This window comes from Onthophagus taurus, chromosome 5, assembly GCF_036711975.1.
Source record: "Onthophagus taurus isolate NC chromosome 5, IU_Otau_3.0, whole genome shotgun sequence".
NCBI lineage: Eukaryota > Metazoa > Arthropoda > Insecta > Coleoptera > Scarabaeidae > Onthophagus > Onthophagus taurus.
Window position 1 is genome coordinate 8,663,741 of NC_091970.1, and position 20,092 is coordinate 8,683,832.

The window sequence follows — 20,092 nt, forward strand, 5'->3', positions numbered from 1 at the left end:
TCGTTGTTATCATTTTTTAAATCAAACTTTGCAAGTTCTTCTTTACCGAAATTTATTAAAATTTAAAATAATCGTATCTCAAAAACTAATTAAGATATTTTAATGAAATAAGAAGCATTCTGAAGCAAATTTAATCAAGATTTAATGTGTAATAAATAATTGCTTCGATTATATAAACTTGGTTGTTATGATTTTTTATATCCATCCCTGTATGTCTAAATTTAAAGTCTTTGTATTTAGACATATTTAAATTTAAAAAATCGTATCTCAAAAACTGATTGAGATATCGTAACGAAATAAGAAGCATTTTGAAGCAAATTTAATCAAGATTTAATGTGCAATAAATAATTTCTTCGATTCCATACATCTCATTGTTATCATTTTTTTAATCAAACTTTGCAAGTACATTTTACCGAAATTTATTAAAATTTAAAATAATCGTATCTCAAAAACTAATTAAGATATCTCAATAAAATAAGAAGCATTTTGAAGCAAATTTAATCAAGATTTAATGTGTAATAAATAATTGCTTCGATTATATAAACTTGGTTGTTATGATTTTTTAAATCCATCCCTGTATGTCTAAATTTAAAGTCTTTGTATTTAGACACACTTAAATTTAAAAAATCTTATCTCAAAAACTAATTGAGATATGGTAACGAAATAAGAAGCATTTTGAAGCAAATTTAATCAAGATTTAATGTGCAATAAATAATTTCTTCGATTCGATACATCTCGTTGTTATCATTTTTTAAATCAAACTTTGCAAGTTCTTCTTTACCGAAATTTATTAAAATTTAAAATAATCGTATTTCAAAAACTAATTAAGATATTTTAATGAAATAAGAAGCATTCTGAAGCAAATTTAATCAAGATTTAATGTGTAATAAATAATTGCTTCGATTATATAAACTTGGTTGTTATGATTTTTTATATCCATCCCTGTATGTCTAAATTTAAAGTCTTTGTATTTAGACATATTTAAATTTAAAAAATCGTATCTCAAAAACTGATTGAGATATCGTAACGAAATAAGAAGCATTTTGAAGCAAATTTAATCAAGATTTAATGTGCAATAAATAATTTCTTCGATTCCATACATCTCGTTGTTATCATTTTTTTAATCAAACTTTGCAAGTACATTTTACCGAAATTTATTAAAATTTAAAATAATCGTATCTCAAAAACTAATTAAGATATCTCAATAAAATAAGAAGCATTTTGAAGCAAATTTAATCAAGATTTAATGTGCAATAAATAATTTCTTCGATTCTATACATCTCGTTGTTATCATTTTTTAAATCAACTTTGGAAGTTCTTTTTTACCGAAATTTATTAAAATTTAAAATAATCGTATCTCAAAAACTAATTAAGATATTTTAATGAAATAAGAAGCATTTTGAAGCAAATTTAATCAAGATTTAATGTGCAATAAATAATTTCTTCGATTCCATACATCTCGTTGTTATCATTTTTTTAATCAAACTTTGCAAGTACATTTTACCGAAATTTATTAAAATTTAAAATAATCGTATCTCAAAAACTAATTAAGATATCTCAATAAAATAAGAAGCATTTTGAAGCAAATTTAATCAAGATTTAATGTGCAATAAATAATTTCTTCGATTCTATACATCTCGTTGTTATCATTTTTTAAATCAACTTTGGAAGTTCTTTTTTACCGAAATTTATTAAAATTTAAAATAATCGTATCTCAAAAACTAATTAAGATATTTTAATGAAATAAGAAGCATTTTGAAGCAAATTTAATCAAGCTTTAATGTGCAATAAATAATTTCTTCGATTCCATACATCTCGTTGTTATCATTTTTTTAATCAAACTTTGCAAGTACATTTTACCGAAATTTATTAAAATTTAAAATAATCGTATCTCAAAAACTAATTAAGATATCTCAATAAAATAAGAAGCATTTTGAAGCAAATTTAATCAAGATTTAATGTGCAATAAATAATTTCTTCGATTCTATACATCTCGTTGTTATCATTTTTTAAATCAACTTTGGAAGTTCTTTTTTACCGAAATTTATTAAAATTTAAAATAATCGTATCTCAAAAACTAATTAAGATATTTTAATGAAATAAGAAGCATTTTGAAGCAAATTTAATCAAGATTTAATGTGCAATAAATAATTTCTTCGATTCCATACATCTCGTTGTTATCATTTTTTTAATCAAACTTTGCAAGTACATTTTACCGAAATTTATTAAAATTTAAAATAATCGTATCTCAAAAACTAATTAAGATATCTCAATAAAATAAGAAGCATTTTGAAGCAAATTTAATCAAGATTTAATGTGCAATAAATAATTTCTTCGATTCTATACATCTCGTTGTTATCATTTTTTAAATCAACTTTGGAAGTTCTTTTTTACCGAAATTTATTAAAATTTAAAATAATCGTATCTCAAAAACTAATTAAGATATTTTAATGAAATAAGAAGCATTTTGAAGCAAATTTAATCAAGCTTTAATGTGCAATAAATAATTTCTTCGATTCCATACATCTCGTTGTTATCATTTTTTTAATCAAACTTTGCAAGTACATTTTACCGAAATTTATTAAAATTTAAAATAATCGTATCTCAAAAACTAATTAAGATATCTCAATAAAATAAGAAGCATTTTGAAGCAAATTTAATCAAGATTTAATGTGCAATAAATAATTTCTTCGATTCTATACATCTCGTTGTTATCATTTTTTAAATCAACTTTGGAAGTTCTTTTTTACCGAAATTTATTAAAATTTAAAATAATCGTATCTCAAAAACTAATTAAGATATTTTAATGAAATAAGAAGCATTTTGAAGCAAATTTAATCAAGATTTAATGTGCAATAAATAATTTCTTCGATTCCATACATCTCGTTGTTATCATTTTTTTAATCAAACTTTGCAAGTACATTTTACCGAAATTTATTAAAATTTAAAATAATCGTATCTCAAAAACTAATTAAGATATCTCAATAAAATAAGAAGCATTTTGAAGCAAATTTAATCAAGATTTAATGTGCAATAAATAATTTCTTCGATTCTATACATCTCGTTGTTATCATTTTTTAAATCAACTTTGGAAGTTCTTTTTTACCGAAATTTATTAAAATTTAAAATAATCGTATCTCAAAAACTAATTAAGATATTTTAATGAAATAAGAAGCATTTTGAAGCAAATTTAATCAAGCTTTAATGTGCAATAAATAATTTCTTCGATTCCATACATCTCGTTGTTATCATTTTTTTAATCAAACTTTGCAAGTACATTTTACCGAAATTTATTAAAATTTAAAATAATCGTATCTCAAAAACTAATTAAGATATCTCAATAAAATAAGAAGCATTTTGAAGCAAATTTAATCAAGATTTAATGTGCAATAAATAATTTCTTCGATTATATAAACTTGGTTGTTATGATTTTTTAAATCCATCGCTGTATGTCTAAATTTAAAGTCTTCGTATTTAGACACATTTAAATTTAAAAAATCGTATCTCAAAAACTAATTGAGATATCGTAACGAAATAAGAAGCATTTTGAAGCAAATTTAGCCATGATTTAATGTGCAATAAATAATTTCTTCGAATCCATACATCTCGTTGTTATCATTTTTTAAATCAAACTTTGCAAGTTCTTTTTTACCGAAATTTATTAGAATTTAAAATAATCGTATCTCAAAAACTAATTAAGATATTTTAATGAAATAAGAGGCATTTTGAAGCAAATTTAATCAAGATTTAATGTGTAATAAATAATTGCTTCGATTCTATAAACTAGGTTGTTATGATTTTTTAAATCCATCCCTGTATGTCTAAATTTAAAGTCTTTGTATTTAGACACATTTAAATTTAATAAATCGTATCTCAAAAACTAATTGAGATATCGTAACAAAATAAGAAGCATTTTGAAGCAAATTTAATCAAGATTTAATGTGCAATAAATAATTTCTTCGATTCTATAAACTTGGTTGTTATGATCTTTAATAATAATAGACTTAGATTAAACAAGAAGAATAGAAAAGGGATTCGTGTGAAAAGCATTAAATTTGGGATAATGATGGTTGGTTAATTTTTGGGGGGATAGTAATGGGGTTGTGTGTGTGTCGAATCGAAAGCATTACAATGGAGGCAAACACGTAGAGGAGCCACAAATTGATTGGCGACCTCGCCCCCTTTGCGTTGGAGAGAGAGTGAGACCGGGTCGTGTTTGCTTAAACAGTTGGTTAACATTGTTGAATTTCACGCGCAGCTAAACCGATGATTCTGCCTCGATTGCTGTTTGATCATGTGCGGAATCGGCAAACTCTCCAACCCTATTCGTGTGTTGACCCAGGTTTCATTTCAAACCAAACATAAAACAGATTTCCTCCATTATCATCCAATAAAATTATTTTTGAAAAAATAAAAGAAATTTATAAATAAAGCACAACGCAAAGATTACCCCCATAAATATAACCACTGTTTCAACCCTTAAATAAACGATTTGTGGCTAACAGGTTCCCTATACATATATTTGAGGGTAGGTTGCGATTGAGGATTAGCCTCGACGAGGCAAGTACGAGTACATCTGGTCCCTTCACGACTTCCAATAGCCCCTCGGGTTGTTACATATGTTACTTTTTGTTTGGAGAGTGTTGGAGTGGGTTTACGAACGGCATAAAGGGGATGAGTGTGTAAATATTATTTTTATGGGTAATAATGACGAGGAAATCGCTTAAAAAGAATACAAAAGGAAGAAAATACGAACGAGGGGAGCTCTCGAAATAAGAATGAAAAGGGAATAAAGAAAAATCGAACGGTTAAACGAAATTATCGGCGGCTCTCCTTATTTCCCGCAAGTCCCTTTACTGTCAAACGTCAATTACGTCATTGGAAATTGGAAATTCGACACCGCAATTCCGAGAATAGGTCCGAATTTAACCTCTGAGGATGATACGAAAGACGGCGCGTTATAAAACTGGGTCCCCGCGGACCTCAGCGACGGTCGCGGAGACGTCCGGTGTCATATTACGAATTTTTATATTTTTGTGGCCACCCTCTCGTCCACTTTACCTCAACGGACCATTTCCAAGACTGGACACTTTTTACACAACACTACCTAGCAGTGTATCTGTTTCCGCGTGTACATTTTCAAGTTATATCTCATTCTTAAAGTGTTTCGTCCATATCAATTTGAAATTAGATGAAATTAGCAAGCCGAGGTGATTTTAGATCGATTAGATTTTTGATTCCCTTTAATTTGATACCAAACACGACGTATTTCAAATAAAAATTACGAAAATTATTATTTTTATTACCTTTTTACGTCAATTTATTATTATTATTACCATCGTCGATATAAATAAATATGAATTCGAATTTCTTTTAATTTCATACCAAATTTTGTGCAATTCTAATAAAAAAATTTGAACTTCAAAAAAAAAAAAAATAATAGTAATCCGCCATTTTTGATAATAACTCCAAAGAAACAACGAAAATCTCGAAGGATAAATAAGATAAGAATATCGAGTTTGGACTCTTTGTACAGAAAATTAATTTTTACGTCGTTTAGAATCAATTTTAAAATCTACCTTTTTAGTTTGAAATTTGTGAAAGTGACGTTATAGAAAAAAAATTAATTTCTCCGAGACGGCTAGAATTTAAGACATGAAACTTTTAGAGGTTATAAAGGAAGGTTTGAGGTTAGGTTGTACCAAATTTTAAGTTTCCAACGTGAACAATTAATTTTATAAAAATTTTTAAAATCTCTTATTTCATTTTGACGTTTCTTGTCATTGTTGTAAAAGAAAAAAATATTTTCTCCGAAACGGCTAGAATTGAAGAAATGAAACTTTTAGAGGTTATAAAGGAAGGTTTGAGGTTAGGTTATACCAAATTTCAAGTTTCCCGGACAAACAATTAATTTTATAAAAATTTTTAAAATCTCCTATTTCATTTTGACGTTTCTTGTCATTGTTGTAAAAGAAAAAATTATTTTCTCCGAAACGGCTAGAATTGAAGAAATTAAACTTTTAGAGGTTATAAAGGAAGGTTTGAGGTTAGGTTGTACCAAATTTTAAGTTTCCAACGTGAACAATTAATTCTATACAAATTTTTAAAACCTCCTATTTCATTTTGACGTTTTTTGTCATTGTTGTAAAAGAAAAATTATTTTCTCCGAAACGGCAAGAATTGAAAAAATGAAACTTTTAGAGGTTATAAAGGAAGGTTTGAAGTTAGGTTATACCAAATTTCAAGTTTCCCGGACAAACAACTAATTTTATAAAAAACTTTAAAATCTCCTATTTCATTTTGACGTTTTTGTCATTGTTGTAAAAGAAAAAATTATTTTCTCCGAAATGGCTAGAATTGAAAAAATGAAACTTTTAGAGGTTATAAAGGAAGGTTTGAGGTTAGGTTATACCAAATTTCAAGTTTCCAGGAGCAACAATTAATTTTATAAAAATTTTTAAGATCTCCTATTTCATTTTGACGTTTTTTGTCATTGTTGTAAAAGAAAAAATTATTTTCTCTGAAACGGCTAGAATTGAAGAAATGAAACTTTTAGAGGTTATAAAGGAAGGTTTGAGGTTAGGTTATACCAAATTTCAAGTTTCCCGGACAAACAATTAATTTTATAAAAATTTTTAAAATCTCCTATTTCATTTTGACGTTTCTTGTCATTGTTGTAAAAGAAAAAATTATTTTCTCCGAAACGGCTAGAATTGAAGAAATGAAACTTTTAGAGGTTATAAAGGAACGTTTGATGTTAGGTTATACCAAATTTCAAGTTTCCAGGGATAATAATTAATTTTATAAAAATTTTTTAAATCTCCTATTTCATTTTGACGTTTCTTGTCATTGTTGTAAAAGAAAAAATTATTTTCTCCGAAACGGTTAGAATTGAAGAAATGAAACTTTTAGAGGTTATAAAGGAAGGTTTGAGGTTAGGTTGTACCAAATTTTAAGTTTCCAACGTGAACAATTAATTTTATAAAAAATTTTAAAATCTCCTATTTCATTTTGACGTTTCTTGTCATTGTTGTAAAAGAAAAAATTATTTTCTCCGAAACGGCTAGAATTGAAGAAATGAAACTTTTAGAGGTTATAAAGGAACGTTTGATGTTAGGTTATACCAAATTTCAAGTTTCCAGGGATAATAATTAATTTTATAAAAATTTTTAAAATCTCCTATTTCATTTTGACGTTTCTTGTCATTGTTGTAAAAGAAAAAATTATTTTCTCCGAAATGGCTACAATTGAAAAAATGAAACTTTTAGAGGTTATAAAGGAAGGTTTGAGGTTAGGTTATACCAAGTTTCAAGTTTCCCGGACAAACAATTAATTTTATAAACATTTTTAAAATCTCCTATTTCATTTTGACGTTTTTTGTCATTGTTGTAAAAAAAAAAAATTATTTTCTCTGAAACGGCTAGAATTGAAGAAATGAAACTTTTAGAGGTTATAAAGGAAGGTTTGAGGTTAGGTTGTACCAAATTTTAAATTTCCAACGTGAACAATTAATTTTATAAAAATTTTTAAAATCTCCTATTTCATTTTGACGTTTTTTGTCATTGTTGTAAAAGAAAAAATTATTTTCTCTGAAACGGCTAGAATTGAAGAAATGAAACTTTTAGAGGTTATAAAGGAAGGTTTGAGGTTAGGTTATACCAAATTTCAAGTTTCCCGGACAAACAATTAATTTTATAAAAATTTTTAAAATCTCCTATTTCATTTTGACGTTTCTTGTCATTGTTGTAAAAGAAAAAATTATTTTCTCCGAAACGGCTAGAATTGAAGAAATGAAACTTTTAGAGGTTATAAAGGAACGTTTGATGTTAGGTTATACCAAATTTCAAGTTTCCAGGGATAATAATTAATTTTATAAAAATTTTTTAAATCTCCTATTTCATTTTGACGTTTCTTGTCATTGTTGTAAAAGAAAAAATTATTTTCTCCGAAACGGTTAGAATTGAAGAAATGAAACTTTTAGAGGTTATAAAGGAAGGTTTGAGGTTAGGTTATACCAAATTTGTAGTTGCCAGGGCCTAAAATTAATTTTATAAAAAATTTTAAAATCTCCTATTTCATTTGACGTCTCTGTTCAGTGTTATAAAAGAAAAATATTATTTTCTCCGAAATGCCTAGAATTTAAGATATGAAACTTTTAGAGGTTATAAAGGAAGGTTTGAGGTTAGGTTATACCAAATTTCAAGTTTTCAGGGGCAACAATTAATTTTATAAAAAAATTTAAGATCTCCTATTTCATTTTGACGTTTTTTGTCATTGTTGTAAAAGAAAAAATTATTTTCTCTGAAACGGCTAGAATTGAAGAAATGAAACTTTTAGAGGTTATAAAGGAAGGTTTGAGGTTAGGTTATACCAAATTTCAAGTTTCCCGGACAAACAATTAATTTTTAAAAACTCCTATTTCATTTTGACGTTTCTTGTTATTGTTGTAAAAGAAAAAATTATTTTCTCCGAAATGGCTAGAATTGAAGAAATGAAACTTTTAGAGGTTATAAAGGAAGGTTTGAGGTTAGGTTATGCCAAATTTTAAGTTTCCAGGGGCAACAATTAATTTTATAAAAATTTTTAAAATCTCCTATTTCATTTTGACGTTCTTTGTCATTGTTGTAAAAGAAAACTAATTTTCTCCGAAACGGCTAGAATTGAAAAAATGAAACTTTTAGAGGTTATAAAGGAAGGTTTGAGGTTAGGTTATACCAAATTTCAAGTTTCCCGGACAAACAATTAATTTTATAAAAATTTTTAAAATCTACTATTTCATTTTGACGTTTCTTGTCATTGTAAAAGAAAAAATTATTTTGTCCGAAACGGCTAGAATTGAAGAAATGAAACTTTTAGAGGTTATAAAGGAAGGTTAGAGGTTAGGTTATACCAAATTTCAAGTTTCCCGGACAAACAATTAATTTTTAAAAACTCCTATTTCATTTTGACGTTTCTTGTTATTGTTGTAAAAGAAAAAATTATTTTCTCTGAAACGGCTAGAATTGAAGAAATGAAACTTTTAGAGGTTATAAAGGAAGGTTTGAGGTTAGGTTATACCAAATTTCAAGTTTCCCGGACAAACAATTAATTTTTAAAAACTCCTATTTCATTTTGACGTTACTTGTTATTGTTGTAAAAGAAAAAATTATTTTCTCCGAAATGGCTAGAATTGAAGAAATGAAACTTTTAGAGGTTATAAAGGAAAGTTTGAGGTTAGGTTATGCCAAATTTTAAGTTTCCAGGGGCAACAATTAATTTTATAAAAATTTTTAAAATCTCCTATTTCATTTTGACGTTCTTTGTCATTGTTGTAAAAGAAAACTAATTTTCTCCGAAACGGCTAGAATTGAAAAAATGAAACTTTTAGAGGTTATAAAGGAAGGTTTGAGGTTAGGTTATACCAAATTTCAAGTTTCCCGGACAAACAATAAATTTTATAAAAATTTTTAAAGTCTCCTATTTCATTTTGACGTTTCTTGTCATTGTTGTAAAAGAAAAAATTATTTTCTCCGAAACGGTTAGAATTGAAGAAATGAAACTTTTAGAGGTTATAAAGGAAGGTTTGAGGTTAGGTTATACCAAATTTTAAATTTCCAGGGCTTAAAATTAATTTTATAGAAATTTTTAAAAATCTATTTCATTTTGACGTTTCTTTTTAAAATCGTAAAAGAAAAAATTATTTTCTCCGAAACGGTTAGAATTGAAGAAATGAAACTTTTAGAGGTTATAAAGGAAGGTTTGAGGTTAGGTTATACCAAATTTGAAGTTGCCAGGGCCTAAAATTAATTTTATAAAAATTTTTAAAATCTCCTATTTCATTTGACGTCTCTGTTCAGTGTTATAAAAGAAAAATATTATTTTCTCCGAAATGCCTAGAATTTAAGATATGAAACTTTTAGAGGTTATAAATTAAGGTTTGAGGTTAGGTTATACCAAATTTTAAGTTTCCAAGATGGATAAATTCTGATTAAGAATACTTAATATCTCAACTTCCTAAAAACGTAGTCAAAAAATCAATTATCTATTTTAAATAAAAAAAATCTTTTTAAGTATACATAGAAAGTTTCATTACACATTTGACACAGTTTGCGAAAGATGGCAGTCCTCATAGTCCGCTAATTACTGCCTCAGGTGATATGGAAGGTGTGTATTAGATTGAGTTGGCAATTAGGGCTCGGTAACGAGGCACGGCATTGCAATTAGGGCCGTAGCGCCCTCGCGCCGTTGTCGAGGGCCCGTGCTTTGTGATGTCCATCCCTCGGGCTTCTCCACTTCCGACCGTGTGTCCACGAATCGTCAGCGAGAGACGCCATTGTCCCTGTTAATAAGGACAACAACAATCTAACAATGCAAGATTATTTTCAAAAACAAATTATTTCGAAATCTAAATTTTGAGTTAAAAATCTAGGCACCGTTCCCATCAGATTTATAACATCATATAACATCAATCAACGTCAACCATATCACGCATTTTATTCCTTTCTCCATCCGTACAACAAAATTAACAAGTACCATTGCAATAAAAAACTATTTAATTGGTTAAAATGCCTTTAGTCAAATACGTGATGAACAAGGCAAGTAAAGGATCACGTGTAATAAAATTACCGAGGGTTTACTTCGATATTAACGCTGATGGTAAAAATTTAGGACGAATAGTTTTCGAGCTTCGATCGGACGTTACGCCAAAAACGGCCGAAAATTTTCGTGCTTTGTGTACCGGAGAGAAAGGGTTCGGATACCAAGGTTCAAAATTTCATCGGGTCATTCCAAATTTTATGTGTCAAGGGGGCGATATCACTCATTTCGATGGTACCGGCGGCAGAAGTATTTATGGCAAACATTTCGTCGATGAAAATTTCTATTTAAAACACGCTGGCGAAGGAACTTTATCTATGGCAAATGCTGGACCACACACCAACAGCTCGCAATTTTTTATCACCATCGCCGCAACTAATTGGTTAGATAATAAACATGTTGTTTTTGGAAAAGTCATCGACGGACTGCACGTGCTTAATAGAATTGAAAAATTTGGATTATCTAACGGCATACCATCAAAACAAATCATTATTGCTAAATGTGGCCAAATACAATAGCGTTTCTAAGTCGTATATTCGAAAATTTACGTTATTATATTTAATATAAAATGTGCAAGATAAAGAATTGTTTCTTATACATTTAATTTAAAGCTTAAATGTATCTGCAAACACTTTATGGGAACTAGAGTGTTGTAGACACATGGAAGTTATTGTGTTACTGTTAAAAGCGCAATACATCAAATGATATTAACAAGTTGATATAACAAGTTAGCTAACTGGGAAAATAAATTAATAGGCTGTAAAATGCCAAATGTGAATCTTTTAATGTAATATCTCCTGCTGCCAAAAACTTGGCTGACTTTAAACATAAAATAATGCATTAAATCTTTACACCGCAAAATAGAAGATTCAAGATGTAATGATGTTACTAACACGTTGGGTGGTTTTAGAAGGCAGAATGGAAGTCTGATTGCGCAATAGCCCATGCTGACGACAAATTGGGATGCTCTAGAATACTGAAGGATGCCGCAAGATGTATCAATTGATAAACATATCCTTTAAATGGATTTAAATAATTTCCTACGGGGTAAAAATTATTATAAAAAAGATACTTTAAGTTTTAATAAAATAGATACGATTCTTTAAAGTTTGACATTTTTAAGGATACGTTCTAAAATGACCAATTTTTAGGATTTGTTACAAAAAAAAATCTAAAAACTATTTGTATGGTCTTAAAGAGATACTTTAAGTTTTAATTTGATACCCAGATCGTTTGTGAATTCTAATAATTAAAGTATATATGGTTGCTTAAAGTTTAATATATTTAAGGATACGTTCCAAAATAACCAAGTTTTAGGATTTGCTTAAAAAATTCTTTTCTCCTAAGTTTTATGGATCTACTCAAAACTATTTAAAAATCTTCTGAAAAAAGATACTTTAAGCTTTAATTTGAGTTAATTCCAACAAATAAAGTAGACACGATTCTTTAAAGTTTGATATTTATAAGAGTACGTTCTAAAATAACCTATTTTTAGGGTTTGTTTAAAAAATTATTTTCTCCTAAATTTTATGGATCTACTCATAATTCTTTATATGGTATTAAAAAAAATACTTTAGACTTTAATTCGATACACAGATTGTGGGTTAATTCCAATAAATAAAGTAGATACGATTCGTTAAAGTTTGACATTTTTAAGAGTACGTTCTAAAACGACCAATTTTTAGGGTTTGTTTAAAACATTCTTTTCTCCTAAATCTTATGGGTCTACTTATAACTCTTTATATGGTATTAAAAAAGATACTTTAGACTTTAATTCGACACACAGATTGTGGGTTAATTCTAATAAATAAAGTAGATACGATTCGTTAAAGTTTGACATTTTTAAGGATGCGTTCTAAAATGACCAATTTCAAGGATTTATTAAAAAAAAATTCTAAGAACTATTTGTATGGTCTTAAAAAGGATACTTTAAACTTTAATTTGACATATAGATCGTTTGTTAATTCTAATAAATAAAGTAGATATGATTCTTTATAATTTGATACTTTAAGAGTATGTTCTAAAATGACTAAAAATAGGGTTTGTTTAAAAAATTCTTATCTCTTGAATTTTATGGATGTACTTGTAACTATTTATGTGATCTTAAAAAGCATACTTTAAGCTTTAATTTGACATACAGATCGATTGTTAATTCCAATAAATAAAGTAGATATGATTCTTTAAAGTTTGACATTTTTAAGGATACGTTCTAAAATAACCAAGTTTTAAAATTTGCTTAAAAAATTCTTTTCTTCAAAATTTTATGGATCTACTTAAAACTATTTATATGATTTTAAAAAAGATACTTTAAGCTTTAATTCGACACACAGATTGTGGGTTAATTCGAATAAATAAAGTAGATGCGATTCTTTAAAGTTTTACATTTTTAAGGATGCGTTCTAAACTGACCAATTTCTAGGATTTGTTAAGAAAAAATTTTAAAAACTTTATATGGTCTTAAAAAAGATACTTTAAACTTTAATTTGACACATAGATCGTTTGTTAATTCTAACAAATAAAGTAGATATGATTCTTTAAAGTTTGACATTTTTAAGAAAACGTTCTAAAATGATCTAGTTTTAGGGTTTGTTTAAAAAATCCTTTTCTCCTAAATTTTATGGATCTAATCAAAACTATTTATATGGTCTTAAAAAAGATACCTTAAACTTTAATTTGAGATACAAACCGTTAGTTAATTCCAACAAATAAAGTAGATACGATTCTTTAAATTTTGACATTTTTAAGGATACGTTCTAAAATGACCAATTTCTAGGATTAATTAAAAAAAAAATTCTAAGAACTATTTGTATGGTCTTAAAAAGGATACTTTAAGCTTTAATTTTAAATCCAGATCGTTTGGTAAATCCAATAAGTAAAGTAGATATGATTCTTTAAAGTTTGACATTTTAAGAGTATGTTCTAAAATGACTAAAAATAGAGTTTGTTTAAAAAATTCTTATCTCTTGAATTTTATGGATTTACTTATAACTATTTATGTGATCTTAAAAAAGAAACTTTAAGCTTTAATTTGACACACAGATCGATTGTTAATTCCAATAAATAAAGTAGATACGATTCTTTAAAGTTTGACATTTTTAAGGACACGTTCTAAAATAACCAAGTTTTAAAATTTGCTTAAAAAATTCTTTTCTTCAAAATTTTATGGATCTACTTAAAACTATTTATATGATTTTAAAAAAGATACTTTAAGCTTTAATTCGACACACAGATTGTTGGTTAATTCCAATAAATAAAGTAGATACGATTCTTTAAAGTTTGACATTTTTAAGGATACGTTCTAAACTGACCAATTTCTAGGATTTGTTAAAAAAAATTTTAAAAACTTTGTATGGTCTTAAAAAAGATACTTTAAACTTTAATTTGACACATAGATCGTTTGTTAATTCTAACAAATAAAGTAGATATGATTCTTTAAAATTTGATACTTTAAGAGTATGTTCTAAAATGACTAAAAATAGGGTTTGTTTAAAAAATTCTTATCTTTAAATTTTATGGATTTACTTATAACTATTTATGTGATCTTAAAAAAGAAACTTTAAGCTTTAATTTGACACACAGATCGATTATTAATTCCAATAAATAAAGTAGATACGATTCTTTAAAGTTGGATACGTTCTAAAAAACCAAGTTTTAAGATTTGCTTAAAAAAATTCTTTTCTCCTAAATTTTATGGATCTATTCATAATTCTTTATATGGTATTAAAAAAGACACTTTAAACTTTAATTTGACACATAGATCGTGTATTAATTCCAATAAATAGAGTAGATACCATTCTTTAAATTTTGACATTTTTAAGAGTACGTTCTAAAATGAGCAAATTTTTAGGGTTTGTTAAAAAATTTCTTTTCTCTTGAGCTTTATAGATCTATGTAAAGATGTAAGCATTAATTTGACACACAAATCGTTAGTTAATTCTAACAATTAAAATAGATACGATTCTTTAAAGTTTGACATTTTTAAGAAAACGTTCTAAAATGACCTAGTTTTAGGGTTTGTTTAAAAAATTCTTTTCTCCTTTATGGATCTAATCAAAACTATTTATATGGTCTTAAAAAAGATACCTTAAACTTTAATTTGAGATACAGACCGTTAGTTAATTTCAACAAATAAAGTAGATACGGTTCTTTAAATTTTGACATTTTTAAGGATACGTTCTAAAATCACCAATTTTTAGGATTTATTAAAAAAAAATTCTAAGAAGTATTTGTATGGTCTTAAAAAGGATATTTTAAGCTTTAATTTTAAATCCAGATCGTTTGGTAATTCCAATAAGTAAAGTAAATATGATTCTTTAAAGTTTGACATTTTAAGAGTATGTTCTAAAATGACTAAAAATAGGGTTTGTTTAAAAAATTCTTATCTCTTGAATTTTATGGATTTACTTATAACTATTTATGTGATCTTAAAAAAGAAACTTTAAGCTTTAATTTGACACACAGATCGATTGTTAATTCCAATAAATAAAGTAGATATGATTCTTTAAAGTTTTACATTTTTAAGGATACGTTCTAAAATAACCAAGTTTTAAAATTTGCTTAAAAAATTCTTTTCTTCAAAATTTTATGGATCTACTTAAAACTATTTATATGATTTTAAAAAAGATACTTTAAGCTTTAATTCGACACACAGATTGTGGGTTAATTCCAATAAATAAAGTAGATGCGATTCTTTAAAGTTTGACATTTTTAAGGATACGTTCTAAACTGACCAATTTCTAGGATTTGTTAAAAAAAAAATTTTAAAAAGTTTGTATGGTCTTAAAAAAGATACTTTAAACTTTAATTTGACACATAGATCGTTTGTTAATTCTAACAAATAAAGTAGATATGATTCTTTAAAATTTGATACTTTAAGAGTATGTTCTAAAATGACTAAAAATAGGGTTTGTTTAAAAAATTCTTATCTCTTGAATTTTATGGATTTACTTATAACTATTTATGTGATCTTAAAAAAGAAACTTTAAGCTTTAATTTGACACACAGATCGATTATTAATTCCAATAAATAAAGTAGATACGATTCTTTAAAGTTGGATACGTTCTAAAAAAACCAAGCTTTAAGATTTGCTTAAAAAAATTCTTTTCTCCTAAATTTTATGGATCTATTCGTAATTCTTTATATGGTATTAAAAAAGACACTTTAAACTTTAATTTGACACATAGATCGTGTATTAATTCCAATAAATAGAGTAGATATCATTCTTTAAATTTTGACATTTTTAAGAGTACGTTCTAAAATGAGCAACTTTTTAGGGTTTGTTAAAAAATTTCTTTTCTCTTGAGCTTTATGGATCTATGTAAAGATGTAAGCATTAATTTGACACACAAATCGTTAGTTAATTCTAACAATTAAAATAGATACGATTCTTTAAAGTTTGACATTTTTAAGAAAACGTTCTGAAATGATCTAGTTTTAGGGTTTGTTTAAAAAATCCTTTTCTCCTAAATTTTATGGATCTAATCAAAACTATTTATATGGTCTTAAAAAAGATACCTTAAACTTTAATTTGAGATACAAACCGTTAGTTAATAACAACAAATAAAGTAGACACGATTCTTTAAATTTTGACATTTTTAAGGATACGTTCTAAAATGACCAATTTGTAGGATTTATTAAAAAAAATTCTAAGAACTATTTGTATGGTCTTAAAAAGAATACTTTAAGCTTTAATTTGAAATCCAGATTGTTTGGTAAATCCAATAAGTAAAGTAGATATGATTCTTTAAAGTTTGACATTTTAAGAGTATGTTCTAAAATGACTAAAAATAGGGTTTGTTTAAAAAATTCTTATCTCTTGAATTTTATGGATGTACTTGTAACTATTTATGTGATCTTAAAAAGCATACTTTAAGCTTTAATTTGACATACAGATCGATTGTTAATTCCAATAAATAAAGTAGATACGATTCTTTAAAGTTTGACATTTTTAAGGACACGTTCTAAAATAACCAAGTTTTAAAATATGCTTAAAAAATTCTTTTCTTCAAAATTTTATGGATCTACTTAAAACTATTTATGATTTTAAAAAAGATACTTTAAGCTTTAATTCGACACACAGATTGTGGGTTAATTCGAATAAATAAACTAGATGCGATTCTTTAAAGTTTTACATTTTTAAGGATGCGTTCTAAACTGACCAATTTCTAGGATTTGTTAAGAAAAAATTTTAAAAACTTTATATGGTCTTAAAAAAGATACTTTAAACTTTAATTTGACACATAGATCGTTTGTTAATTCTAACAAATAAAGTAGATATGATTCTTTAAAGTTTGACATTTTTAAGAAAACGTTCTAAAATGATCTAGTTTTAGGGTTTGTTTAAAAAATCCTTTTCTCCTAAATTTTATGGATCTAATCAAAACTATTTATATGGTCTTAAAAAAGATACCTTAAACTTTAATTTGAGATACAAACCGTTAGTTAATTCCAACAAATAAAGTAGATACGATTCTTTAAATTTTGACATTTTTAAGGATACGTTCTAAAATGACCAATTTCTAGGATTAATTAAAAAAAAAATTCTAAGAACTATTTGTATGGTCTTAAAAAGGATACTTTAAGCTTTAATTTTAAATCCAGATCGTTTGGTAAATCCAATAAGTAAAGTAGATATGATTCTTTAAAGTTTGACATTTTAAGAGTATGTTCTAAAATGACTAAAAATAGAGTTTGTTTAAAAAATTCTTATCTCTTGAATTTTATGGATTTACTTATAACTATTTATGTGATCTTAAAAAAGAAACTTTAAGCTTTAATTTGACACACAGATCGATTGTTAATTCCAACAAATAAAGTAGATACGATTCTTTAAATTTTGACATTTTTAAGGATACGTTCTAAAATGACCAATTTGTAGGATTTATTAAAAAAAAATTCTAAGAAGTATTTGTATGGTCTTAAAAAGGATATTTTAAGCTTTAATTTTAAATCCAGATCGTTTGGTAATTCCAATAAGTAAAGTAAATATGATTCTTTAAAGTTTGACATTTTAAGAGTATGTTCTAAAATGACTAAAAATAGGGTTTGTTTAAAAAATTCTTATCTCTTGAATTTTATAGATGTACTGGTAACTATTTATGTGATCTTAAAAAGCATACTTTAAGCTTTAATTTGACATACAGATCGATTGTTAATTCCAATAAATAAAGTAGATATGATTCTTTAAAATTTGACATTTTTAAGGATACGTTCTAAAATAACCAAGTTTTAAAATTTGCTTAAAAAATTCTTTTCTTCAAAATTTTATGGATCTACTTAAAACTATTTATATGATTTTAATAAAGATACTTTAAGTTTTAATTCAACACACAGATTGTGGGTTAATTCCAATAAATAAAGTAGATACGATTCTTTAAAGTTTGACATTTTTAAGGACACGTTCTAAAATAACCAAGTTTTAAAATATGCTTAAAAAATTCTTTTCTTCAAAATTTTATGGATCTACTTAAAACTATTTATGATTTTAAAAAAGATACTTTAAGCTTTAATTCGATACACAGATTGTGGGTTAATTCCAATAAATAAAGTAGATACGGTTCTTTAAAGTTTGACATTTTTAAGGATACGTTCTAAACTGACCAATTTCTAGGATTTGTTAAAAAAAATTTTAAAAACTTTGTATGGTCTTAAAAAAGATACTTTAAACTTTAATTTGACACATAGATTGTTTGTTAATTCTAACAAATAAAGTAGATATGATTCTTTAAAATTTGATACTTTAAGAGTATGTTCTAAAATGACTAAAAATAGGGTTTGTTTAAAAAATTCTTATCTTTAAATTTTATGGATTTACTTATAACTATTTATGTGATCTTAAAAAAGAAACTTTAAGCTTTAATTTGACACACAGATCGATTATTAAATCCAATAAATAAAGTAGATACGATTCTTTAAAGTTGGATACGTTCTAAAAAACCAAGTTTTAAGATTTGCTTAAAAAAATTCTTTTCTCCTAAATTTTATGGATCTATTCATAATTCTTTATATGGTATTAAAAAAGACACTTTAAACTTTAATTTGACACATAGATCGGGTATTAATTCCAATAAATAGAGTAGATACCATTCTTTAAATTTTGACATTTTTAAGAGTACGTTCTAAAATGAGCAAATTTTTAGGGTTTGTTAAAAAATTTCTTTTCTCTTGAGCTTTATAGATCTATGTAAAGATGTAAGCATTAATTTGACACACAAATCGTTAGTTAATTCTAACAATTAAAATAGATACGATTCTTTAAAGTTTGACATTTTTAAGAAAACGTTCTAAAATGACCTAGTTTTAGGGTTTGTTTAAAAAATTCTTTTCTCTTAAATTTTATGGATCTAATCAAAACTATTTATATGGTCTTAAAAAAGATACCTTAAACTTTAATTTGAGATACAGACCGTTAGTTAATTCCAACAAATAAAGTAGATACGATTCTTTAAATTTTGACATTTTTAAGGATACGTTCTAAAATCACCAATTTTTAGGATTTATTAAAAAAAAATTCTAAGAAGTATTTGTATGGTCTTAAAAAGGATATTTTAAGCTTTAATTTTAAATCCAGATCGTTTGGTAATTCCAATAAGTAAAGTAAATATGATTCTTTAAAGTTTGACATTTTAAGAGTATGTTCTAAAATGACTAAAAATAGGGTTTGTTTAAAAAATTCTTATCTCTTGAATTTTATGGATTTACTTATAACTATTTATGTGATCTTAAAAAAGAAACTTTAAGCTTTAATTTGACACACAGATCGATTGTTAATTCCAATAAATAAAGTAGATATGATTCTTTAAAGTTTTACATTTTTAAGGATACGTTCTAAAACAACCAAGTTTTAGGATTTGCTTAAAAAATTCTTTTCTCCTAAATTTTATGGATCTATTCATAATTCTTTATATGGTATTAAAAAAGACACTTTAAACTTTAATTTGACACATAGATCGTGTATTAATTCCAATAAATAAAGTAGATTCCATTCTTTAAATTTTGACATTTTTAAGAGTACGTTCTAAAATGAGCAACTTTTTAGGGTTTGTTTAAAAATTTCTTTTCTCTTGAATTTTATGGATCTATGTAAAAGAGATACTTTAAGCAATAATTTGACACACAGATCGTTGGTTAATTCTAAGAAATAAAACAGATACGATTCTTTAAAGTTTGAAATTTTTAAGAAAACGTTCTAAAATGACCTAGTTTTAGGGTTTGTTTAAAAAATTCTTTTCTCCTAAACTTTATGGATCTACTCATAACTTTTTATATGGTCTCAAAAAAGATACTTTAGGCTTTAATTTGATATATAAATCCTAAAAATAAGACTGATTTGATATTTTTGGTTACAACAAAATCTTGAGATATCTTCAATACATTTTTTCTCGAAACTTTTTTAACCAAATCACATTATATTTATGGTTCATTCTAAAATATGATTCTCTAGCTTTAATTTGATATATAACTCATGATTGTACTCCTAAAAATGAATGAATGAATAATAAATGATGATAGACACAAC

General features: G+C 25.9%; 3 protein-coding genes across 9 annotated transcripts in view; 2 read left to right on the forward strand and 1 right to left on the reverse strand.

Annotated features, from left to right (window-relative positions):
* Window positions 1-20,092, reverse strand: part of LOC111413401 (chromosome transmission fidelity protein 18 homolog) — a 156,800-nt gene that overhangs the window by 58,296 nt on the left and 78,412 nt on the right. The gene's annotated exons all lie outside the window — the stretch shown is intronic.
* LOC111420214 (Dorsal root ganglia homeobox) overlaps window positions 1-20,092 on the forward strand; it is a 108,117-nt gene that overhangs the window by 34,530 nt on the left and 53,495 nt on the right. The gene's annotated exons all lie outside the window — the stretch shown is intronic.
* LOC111420215 (peptidyl-prolyl cis-trans isomerase-like) lies at window positions 10,430-11,682 on the forward strand. The gene has a single exon (XM_023053159.2). The coding sequence runs from the start codon at window positions 10,545-10,547 to the stop codon at window positions 11,091-11,093; it is 549 nt and encodes a 182-aa protein (XP_022908927.1). The 5' UTR covers window positions 10,430-10,544; the 3' UTR covers window positions 11,094-11,682.

What these genes read in the sequence shown, in the direction of transcription:
- LOC111420215 (XM_023053159.2), top strand. Translation starts at nt 10,545, where the DNA reads ATGCCTTTAGTCAAATACGTGATGAACAAGGCAAGTAAAGGATCACGT.